We start from the raw sequence: 11,126 nt of genomic DNA, 5'->3' as shown, positions 1-11,126 counted from the left end.
GGCCGTTTTCGCAAGTAGGTTTTACAATTTAATTATTTATTTATTTATTTATTTAAATATGTCAACCAAGCGGCAACACTGTTGCTAGTTCATTTAGATTGTACCATTTGTTTGTTAGCTTATATCTTCTGCTGAACAGCTGATTGTTGTTTGGTACAAAGGCAGGGTTGCATATCTCATATTTCAATAGCCACAATATTGGCCATTGGCAGATTAACCTGTAAATGAATTTTTGAAGTAAATCAGTAAATCAATTATAGCTCAACTGAAATATTTTCTGTAAATAGGAAATCAAATTTTTTTAAATATTTATATATTTGGTTTACAACGAAATTTCGAAATTGTTATAAATTTTTTAGTTAACAAAAATTAAAAAAGAATTTAAATATTTTATATATTCCACTTTTACCTTGAATAACTTTTGGTAGAGTAAATATTTGGAAAAAATCAAGCTAGACTTTTTTATAACCTATAATTATTATTATTTTTTTAAATAGCGCGCATCGCTCATTCCGATGCACTGACATAAAAACGAGATATAAAGTTTCAAAATTGAATAAAGAAATCTGTGTTATTTATATAGCAAATAGAAATTCGCGATGACTGACATCTAAATCTTAGAATAAACAGCTGCGCTTTTGACAGATGTTTTGTTTTCTCTGTAAAAAAATATTTCCTAAGGGATTTTGAAAGCTAAATTTGTTTAACCAGTTCAATATACAACTATATATTTTTGTTCGTAGTTGTTTGCAAAAACTGGAAATTTTTTTTAAGTTCTAAGTGTTTGCATATGATTTTGAGATCAAAAATGCAATTCTATTGATAGTGTTTTGACCGAACGATGTCTTTTCTATTGAATTACGAGCACAAACTTAAATACGTAACACCCACATGGAAGATGGTGAACGGTCACGAATGTTACTAAATTGTGATTCGTTATCATGCCTAATGTGCACAAATAATACATATATTACCTAGGAGGTCCTATCATAAATTCTTTCCAAGAGGAAGCACATACTACCGCTGAAATTTCAAAATAATAATGAGATAACCTTCCACGATTTTACCGAGCGAACTTCTTGGAGCTAAATCCTATTTAATATAATCCGAAAGTCTAAAACCCATGTTTAAAATTTTAAGAAAAATAAACAATTTTTAAAATCTTTCGTTAAGAAGTCAAGTGATTTTTTTTTTCTTTTGACAGAAAAACTAAACTCTGAAATATGGCCCAAATCAGTTTACTGACACGCCCACAAGCCATACAAAAACCAATATAAACCCCAAATTTCGTTCAAATCGGATAATATCTATCGTATCGTAGCGTAGAAGTACGCTAATCTATACTAAAATAAAAGTACGCGGGCGGACGCAGCTGAAATTTGTTTTATTAAGCTGAGGTAAGTTACCTATATCCTTCATAAAGTCATTGAAAATGCATGAAGCCACATAAGATTTCCTGAATTTTGACTTTCTGTCTTTTGCAGGCCCCTGTGTGATGTGGTGATACGGTAATCTGTGAAATAACTCTTACGGCTTAAGTTCTGCGGCGTTTTGCATTTTGCAGAAACCAATAACAATCATAAAACGTAAAAAAACTTGACATATATGAACTTGAATGGTTACAGATATGGACAGTGAGCGTAAAGTTTTAAAACCAAATTTTTCCTTATCATTATATTTATTTTGTTTTGAAATTGTATACAGCGTTTGCTTACATAATGAAAACCTTTTGTCCAACCACACCACCCTATTTGTTTCGCTTAAGCAATACACCCGTCTCTTTTTTGGTTAGCAAATAAAAGTTCCACAGCTTTGTCCTTCGAGCAATGCAACTTCTTAATGAAGTGACTGTGCAACCAGAAGAATTTAACAACTTTTAAGCTCAACTAAGCAACTGAAGGCTAAATAAAATCATGGCAATCCCTAAAGCGTACACATTTTCGTGCGAAACACTAAGCTTACATTTTTCAATGGTATATTTTTTTTGTTCAAGAAGTAAGAGAAAAAATCTTGCCCTCTCTCTATTTGTTACAAATGCGCGTCGCCAAAGGCAAAAAATGCACAAAAGCTGAAAAGATAAAAATTAGTTAACAAAAAAGTTTAGCGTGAGCCAACGTGATATTCGTTGTTATACCATACGAGTTGGTAGAAATTTTTGCAAATACTATATTGTATAATAAGGCATACTAAATATATGTATGCTTAAAATAAGGGCAGATTTTTAAAAGAAGATGATTTTTATACATATATAGTTTACGGGACCTCTATATTCAAATTTTTCGAAGAACATATTTTGATTACTGAGATACATGGATATACATAGGTGTATATGTATGTAATATATGTAAGTACATATTAATGTTTTTGGCTGATTAACCCGGCGCGCCGCGGCGTTGCACAGTGGAAGAAATCACGAAAATGCTGGACATATATAATAAAATTTAACCCATACTCAAACTCAAAGTGTTATATTTGCGAAGCTCTAGCAAAGAAACAAAAGGCGATAGAACCTTCCACTTAAGCTTAAATAAAAGCTAGAGCTCTTGACTACTGTCCCTGAAAATACCATGCCTGCTTCTTAACCCAAAGGTCACTTATAGTCATTTATTGACCAGCAAAAACTGATATAAAAAAATTAATTCCGTTTTTTTTTTTTGTTCAATAAATGACTATACGGGACAGCGTGTCAAAAATCTGGCTTTTTCGCAGTCCATTTAGCGGGAAGCGGGAAATCCAGTTTTTTCATAGTACTTACATATGTATAAAATTACCAAATAATTTCGATACGATTAAAAAAGATAATCGTTTGTTTTCTAAAAATAGCCCTCATCAGTCCAATATCGGTTTCGCTGGCCACAGTAGTTCCGCATTTCCGCAAAAAAAAAAAAATTGGTCAGCGTAGCTGGCGTTGGACCTGCGAGGACAATTTTTTTTTCGAAAAAATTACATCGACATCGGCAACCGTAATAGGGCCGAATATGTATACAGTGGGCAATGTTTAACGTACATCGCATGAGGAGATAGAATATGTTCTAAAATATTTTAATTACAGTGATGATATCATAAAACGTATAATATGTAAAAGAAGAATAAAAGAAGTTCAAACTTATACGTATGCAGGTTAAAAATATCATTTGCCCAAGAAACGATAGCACATATTTTCGCGAATTTGATTTTATTTAAAATTTCTTAACACATTTTGTTTTTCTTTTAATTCTATGGTTTCACTTAAAAATTAGGCATAAATGCAAACCCATACTAACTAACTACTCTTGTCATTAGTGTTTCCTCCTTTAATACACAACGTGTGGGTACATAAGCTAACTACTGTTTTCATGAATACAAAGCTATGTAATGACTTTCCGTTTAAGACTTAAAAATTATAAATACTAAAATTTTTTAATAACAGTCAACTCAACTCACTTGAGAGCTATAAAGTGCTTATCATATAATTAGTTTGGTTTATTGTATAATAACGAAAATTGCGTTAAGTAGTAAATATAATTTGCGCGCTACACCACAACAACAATACGCTCTTTTGCAACCCGCTTTTGCAACGCTGCGAGCTAACGGCAATGGAGCAAAAATACTCGTAAATAAAAGAAAACAAGGCGAGCAAAAACCAAAGTTGAGCTAAACCAATGAAGCAATAAATCCACGCTTTTTCAAAACAATTTCGTTATGTCTGTGTTTGGCTGCTACTCGCTCGTGGCCATCAGAAAATAAACTTTTTCCGCAGCGTTTTATGATCATGCCATTCTCGTTCATCATGCGCCTTACCCCAATACACCACCGCACCACGGCGACCCAACACAATCACACTTGGACATGGCTCATGTGCGGAGGAAGTGCACACGACATTATTGCATTTGATTTCCGTTTGTTATTAACTTGTCCGGCTGATGCGCGAAATACAGCATAGCAGCATAGCAGCGTGGGAGGAGGAGGAGGAGGCGAAGAGGCCGCCTGAATAAGCAGTACAACAGCACGCATTTGGTTGTTACTTTCCGGTTGCATCGCAGCCACCGCAACTTCCGCCAGTTGCCTGTTTATCGGCTGCACCTCCGGCGGCATCCGCTTGGTTCGCATCAGCTGTCGCGCTTGGCATGCCACCACAGCCGCCACCACCACCACCACCACCACCACCAGATCCGCTCGACTCTTTCACCGTAAACGTAACGTAGTAGCGCTTATTGCTGTCCAACTTGTCCGAAGGCAGTGAAATAAGTTGTTTGCTCTTGCCATGTGATAGCTCAAGCGCAACTTTGCCGCCACCACAACCACTTCCGCTGGCTCCACAGCCACCGCTGGTAAGTATCTTTGGCAGATAGAAACTCCCCACGCCGGTCTTCTTATAGGGGCCAAATCCAAACTTTGGCATTGTGTGATGATTCATCATGGGTACTGAAAGCAAAACAAAAAAAAAACACTGCACTGAATGGATAGAAACAACATTAAAAATCATTAGTTGATATATACTTAGATATAGTATTTGAGCAATTTTGTAGCTAATTAAAGTGCAAAAAAGTGATTACTACGAATTTTACACAAGATTAAGTCGTTGGCGAATTCGGTTAGTAATTAATGAGTGAGAAAAGAATGAGAGAGAGAGAGAGTTGATGAAGCACCAACGGAGGCGCTTGTCTAGCAGTCACTAAGGTACAGTATTCAGCTATTTGATTCAGGAATATCCACCTAACCAAGGCGTTGAAATATGTAGATATGTACCTACTTGTGAAAGTAACATCTAAAGATATTAGTTGAGGTAAAACAATGCACAGTGTACGATTTGGCAGTGTCGATGGACACAGAAGACCGAAAAAAGTGGATTCGAAAGCTGTCATAAGTAATGGCCTACAAGGGAAAAATGGTGCCATTACATAATCATTATATAAAACCATGGAAAAAAATGGTTGAAAAATAAAGCTTCGAAAAAAACTTAATAATTGCCGGCTAGTTTCAACAATTTAATGTATCATGAATCGCACTAATAGCTATTTTTATGAACGTAATGCCCAACGTTGTCATTAAAATTTTTGCCATTTGATGCTTAGTTGCATTTCACAATAACTCTACTTAAGGAAATGCTTAAATTTATTTAATATTGTTTAACACAAATGAGAAAATTTTTTTTGTTTTACTTCGAATTAACCACTATTTGAAAAAAGTGTATAATGCAATGGAGGTTCCGTATATATGTAGGTTTCTTTGCAATAAGGATGCTTTTTTTTTTTTTGTTTTCGCTAACTGTATATTTACCCGTTTTAGAAAAGATTTTACTGCAAAACTGCACACGTACTCAAAGTTCTTCTAAAAGGGGTAAATAATTATGGTGTGCAAAATTTGTATTAAATTTTCCATAGAGTTCGGAATTCCAATTTTTTGAATTGTTTTTGTATTATTAGCCATAATTTTATATAGTTATCTCCAAGAGGCTTCCTTGAGGAGCCATTTTGTCGGAGGAGAACGAGGGGCAGGTCTTTCAATTATTTGGCCTCTGCTTAATATCTCAAGTAAGAAAGGTGGGAAGTGCCAATCCCCATTATTTTTTGTACCAGCCTCCAATTTAAATTTCAATATGCAACAATTGAGGAAAAATCGAATAACGAAACTCGAATTTTTCGAATCGATTCACGGATCGAATCGGAACTAAAAACTCGACAAAAAAAAATCGAATCGGAAGAGCTCGATTAATCGATACTTACTTTAATCGGTTTAAAAACGGTGGCGCATTCAATATGCGTGGAGTTTTTTCTTAGCTATAACTTCGAAACTAAAAATCACTAGCTGTCTAAATTAATTAAGAAATTTTAACAAGTTTTCACTGCTTAAATTTTTAAATGGCTCGCTTCCAAAGGTTTTTTCACTGTGTTGCACTACTGCATACAGTATACAACAGCATATACGACTAGATCCATACGTGCATATACATATACATTTATGTATATATAAATATGTACATACATACATATATGCAACTCAATGGTAGTGTGAAAATTCGTTAGTGTGGGCGTGTGAACTGTAGATGAGAAAGCATTTCATGTCCATTGTTTTAAGTTTATATTCGCATTATTCGCACTGAGGAATTTGTTTTTTGTTACTTAAACAGAATAAATTGCATTTTCTGACTGTTGCTGCTCGCTCATATAGTTGCAACCACTACACAAGCATATGTATATATGTATGTATGTGGACGTGTGTGTGCATATGAGTCGAAATCACCGCCGGCGAAGACTTGCTCAGCACTTCCTTGCTAAGCGGACACTGCCCCTAATGCAACATTACAACATCTAAGCGCTAAATCAACTACACATTGGACCACCAGTAATACTACCAACGTTTATTCAATGAAGTTTCAGGAATGTTTTTACACAGGCCAATATACATACATACATACATACATACATATGTGGACATGCACTATGGCAAAAAATGTCCCGAAATCGCTAAGATATTTCTGCTTGAGCGCGAAGCTCAAGAATGAGATCAGACTAGCGCCACTTGGAACAAAATTAAAAACAACAAAAAAAAAAAACAAAATGTAATAAAAAAAAAACGTCATTGCATTTTGACTCCCCAGGGGGGATGCGCTGAAAAATTGTATTTTGTACGCGCGACGTGAGCGTAGATTAAAACTATAGAAAAGACAACAACTTCAGCAGTAGACTTGACTGAGCGAGAGACGGCGAAGGACAAAAGAAATGAGAACGACAGTGACAACGTCGAAATGAAAGTACAGCATCAAATGAAGTAAATAAAATGTGAAGTATAAGTGACATTTAAGTACACATTTACGAATTGCACGCGAAGGAAGAAGAAGAAAAACGAGTAGTAGCACATCTCAGCGGGAAAATACGTAGATATACATACATACGTACGTACAAACATGCATATACTTAAATGCTTAAATGCACACAAATCGAGGCTATATGGACCGAGCGAAGTGGAGCGCTAAAAAGTCAGCATTAATTAATGATAGGAATGCTGGAAGAAAAATTAAAAGCGATAACACTGACAAATAAAAGTGATCTTACTAAGAAGTTAGTCATATAGATTCAGATTTCTCCCTTTGGCAGTAGCCCACACCAGAGGATTTGTGATTTTATCGAGAATTTCCGTAGGAGCTCCGAGTATAGACCTGCCCAGAAAACACGCGCAGCCATAGTGAGGAGACCAAAACCATAGGCAACCGGCAACCTCAATCCGAATTAATTGCGCAGTTGACCTAATCAAAATTGTACCATGACAGAAGGCAGTAAAGCGGATTAATTAATCGCGAGGTCGTGGGTTTGAGTTAAACTTGTCATGAAAAATTCCCCTGAACCGCACTTGTTTTGGGAATTAACCTGAGAACTTAATCCGGATCGATTTCAATTAATTCCCGAAATAATTGCGAATTAACGAGTTGATCCGGATCAACGCTGCCGTCTGTCTATGCTTCGAGCTGCCAAGCTAAATTGTTGCCATGTCTATGAGCTTGGAGAACGCTCTTTCCTTTGACACACATATTTTAATATTTCATATAACCTGTGTATTAGTTAACTAAGTTCGACTTATCAAACAGGTGGCAACACTCTTAAAAATATTTTCAAGTTAAAGGCTTCTTAAACCTTTTAGGTGTGACACCCATATTACTATACATATTTATTCAAGTACCTGTTTGCCTTAATGCAAGTTATATTCTATTTTTTTTTCTTTTTTTTTTTGATCTGGCAACCGTCCTAAATAAACGTTTTAAACTCATTTCGATTCATACACATCTTTTAATAATTCGTCCAACCTATTAAATAATTTGAGAACAACTTTTTAAAAACGTGGCAACCCTCTTCAAACATTCCAAATGTTCAGACTAACGATTTCTTACTACTCTTTTGTTTGACATCCGTATTCTATTCTATTTAATATAACTCATGCATAAGTTAACTAAATTCGACTTTTCAAAGAGGTGGCAACCCCATTCAAAACATTTTTAGATTACTACCTTTTTAAACCCCTTTCGCCTGGACCCTTAGTTTGGTACATATTTCCATTACTTATGTAGTTTGCTTACTTAAAACTGAATTTGATATTTTAAACAAGTGGTAAGCCTCTTAAGTTAAATTAAGAAGCAAGTTTTTTCGATTGAAACCTATTTTGTAATAATGGATTTATTTTCTAAAATGACTTGAATTCAATTTTTAGAATTTTTTTAGAAATCAGACAAATGTTTACTCTTTTCGAAAAAGTGTAACCTCATTGCACAACTACAACACAAGCCCTTTAATTTGATACCTTTGATACCCTTTTTGATAATCGAACGAATGGTGCATGTTACATATTTTTATGCGGTTTTCTGTTCCGTTTCAAAATTAATGCAAATACTCCACAAAATTCTAAAAATTCTAAATTCTAAATTTAAAATTCTAAATTCTGTATAAACTTTGAGACTTTGGTTTATGTAGTTTTAGTTAAAGCATAAGCCATATTTTTTTAAGAAAATAACAAAAAAAATTAGCTTGAAAAATATTACAAATATTTTACAAAAATCATAATGCTCTCACTTTTGATCGATCGCCAGTGTATGTGATTATTTTTCATCGTTCGTTATTTTTCGATACTAAATCTGGTTTCACAATTCTCTCTCTGCAGCGACGGATGCTTTCTCTAAAATCTCCTCAATGCTATGCTTCCTTTCAAACCTACATAAACAGACAAATATGAACGACTCTAATTGGGAATTGCATAGGGTATTTTATATCCCCCTTTGAACCAGATGTGCTACATTTTAATTGTGTTTACGTCGAGTCCACTATTCACAAACTACTTGTAAGGCAATTACAATAACCATTGGATCAGTTCTTAAGCTTGTCCACAAAACGTATTCATACAAAAAAACTGGTAGCCCCTTCTCTCGAGCTTCTCTAACAAACCAAATCAGTGATGGGAGCACGTCAGCTTGTGGTGTGCCACTGTTTACAAAACGAGCTAAATAAGCGTGACTAGGTCGTTTTCTATCCGAAGCTTATTAAAGTCAATGCAGGTGTGACCAAGCTGCTTAACCAGCAGAACAAACTGGCTTTGCCACCTGAAATGTTATTCTTTAGCCGCCTCCGTCACTTTCGACTTTCGCACACTGCTTTATGTTTTTTCCGATAGGCATATTCAACTTTTTTCTTCCTGCTTCAAAATTTATGTACGCTAAAGCCTAAACGCTTGTAATCCAAAACTTTCCGCTTTTGTCTCTGCCAACCCGCATTTGTTGCTACATACAAGTATCGAGTTTTGTGAGCATTCTCCCGTCTTCTGTCCGGCGCATTATATTTAAATTTTAATACTCGCTTAATGAGTCACTTCTCTATGCTGATCCTTTTTACTTCGTTGCTTTTGCGCTATGCTATCCTTTCTTTGCAAAGCATTCTACTTTGCTGCTCTTGGCTTTTCGTCAACGCATACACTCTACGAAAATATATACATACATATGTATGTTTGTGCATACCCACCTGCTTCAGCTACGCTCAAAGGATTTATATTCTCTACTTTATTTTGTGTAAGCGGACCGATTAGAAGGCTGTCAAGCTCAACCGCTTTGTCTGTATTTGTTTAGAAAATTAAACAAGAAGGGTTTTGGGTAAAGTCTACATAAAATTAATATTTCAAACGAGTGGACATTTTTAAGCTGTTTTTGTTTTAAAATATGCTAAAGATTAACAAAAAGTTAAATAGGTAGTACGGTTAAATATTGTATTCTTTAAGAAGAATAATTTAGCTAATACCTAAATAGGACGGCGCGCCGGCTGGAAAAGGAAAAATAATTAGATTTTTATTATCTTAGTAAATAAAATTATAATAAGCAAAGTAGCAGGCCTGTTGCGCTCATTTCTAATATACTTTTTCATACATGTACATATGTTGAAAATTTTATCGGTCCCATATCGGGTGTGTTCTTGCACCGTTTCAGGTCCAGGTCAAGACTTTTTCGGCACCATTTTGGGACTTGGTTTGGAAAAAAATCGTGATGTCAATATCCAATTCTTATGTAGAATTGCTCAGTGATTTCGAAAATTTAGATAATTTTTTGCTATGGATAAGTAGTTCCAGTTAATCACGTATATATTGCGAACCAATTGAACAATCCTAATACGATGGATAAGTAAGGGAAGAAGGAGTGGTCGGATGAAAATGCACGAGAATTTCTTATATTAAATATGAGCAGAAATGAGAGTTTCTCAGGTGGTCATGGCGTATGAGTAACATCCATTCTAGCTCATTTTTTTTACAAAAAATTGCGCATTTTAATTTTTAAAACAAAAAAAAAAACAGGTCTGCAAACTGGTTTTGAAGCGAACTGTAGCCCTTTTTCGGGCTTCCAGCCGAACCACGAACCCAACAATTTTTATATTGAATTGCAACCGAACCGAAAACCACTCAAAAAAAATGGTTCACTTCGGTTCAAAATCCATTAATGCATTTTGGAAGTTTCTTAATGCACAACTTTTTGAAAAAATGCGACCCTGTCTATGATAAAACTGAGAACATTTTCGCGTTCAATGGCATCTCTGTGACTTATAATTTCGTCCATATAAAAAATGCTTAACAAGTTTTTTTGTATGAAAGAAAATGCATAACGCCAGCAAAAATAAAAATCAGAAGTCGATAGACTGACTAGGGCAGCCACCAACAGTAGGTGGGAAAATCTACACACCTGCAGGGTATCGCACTCGCTCTGGCCACTACTCTGTGAGCGAAGAAAAATTTGTTTATTTGGGCTTTCAAAACCAAATGTAAGGCTGCTCAGAAAAATACTAATGGGACGCTAGACCATTGGCCATATGGCCGCCAGTTTCGGAACCCCGCACAACGATTTCTGTAGAAGCTGTAGGGGATCTGGGAATCTAGGAAAAGCTCCTCTGGAAGGACTGCTAGAATTCGTCAGAAAATAAAAATGGTTCAAAGACTTGCAGGGATAGGCTAGGGGTAACCTCACCCCCGGCCACCTCGGGGCATTCAGGCCCGGTACTAAACTTTGAAGATCGCTCTCCAATTTCGACTTCAACAATTTTTATGAATGATGGGCAAACCATTACGATCACAACATTACGACACCTGAATTCCAGAACTATTTCGCCAGCCAGTTCGAAAACACCCTA

At 35.4% G+C, this 11,126-nt stretch overlaps 1 protein-coding gene across 1 annotated transcript in view; it reads right to left on the bottom strand.

Moving 5' to 3' along the window:
- Positions 1-3,595: 3,595 nt before the first annotated feature.
- The window catches only part of LOC118738118 (protein phosphatase 1 regulatory subunit 12B), a 41,042-nt gene continuing 33,511 nt past the window's right edge, over positions 3,596-11,126 (bottom strand). Inside the window, exon 7 of the mRNA XM_036469037.1 lies at positions 3,596-4,404. Within this exon, the coding sequence (XP_036324930.1) occupies positions 4,001-4,404 (404 nt within the window). The 3' untranslated portion in view covers positions 3,596-4,000. The remainder of the gene's footprint in view (positions 4,405-11,126) is intronic.

This window comes from Rhagoletis pomonella, unplaced genomic scaffold (assembly GCF_013731165.1).
Source record: "Rhagoletis pomonella isolate Grant_MI unplaced genomic scaffold, Rhpom_1.0 Rhpom_scaffold_00004, whole genome shotgun sequence".
Classification (NCBI taxonomy): domain Eukaryota; kingdom Metazoa; phylum Arthropoda; class Insecta; order Diptera; family Tephritidae; genus Rhagoletis; species Rhagoletis pomonella.
Note: the sequence above shows the minus strand (reverse complement) of the source record. Positions and strands in the feature narration are given on the sequence as shown.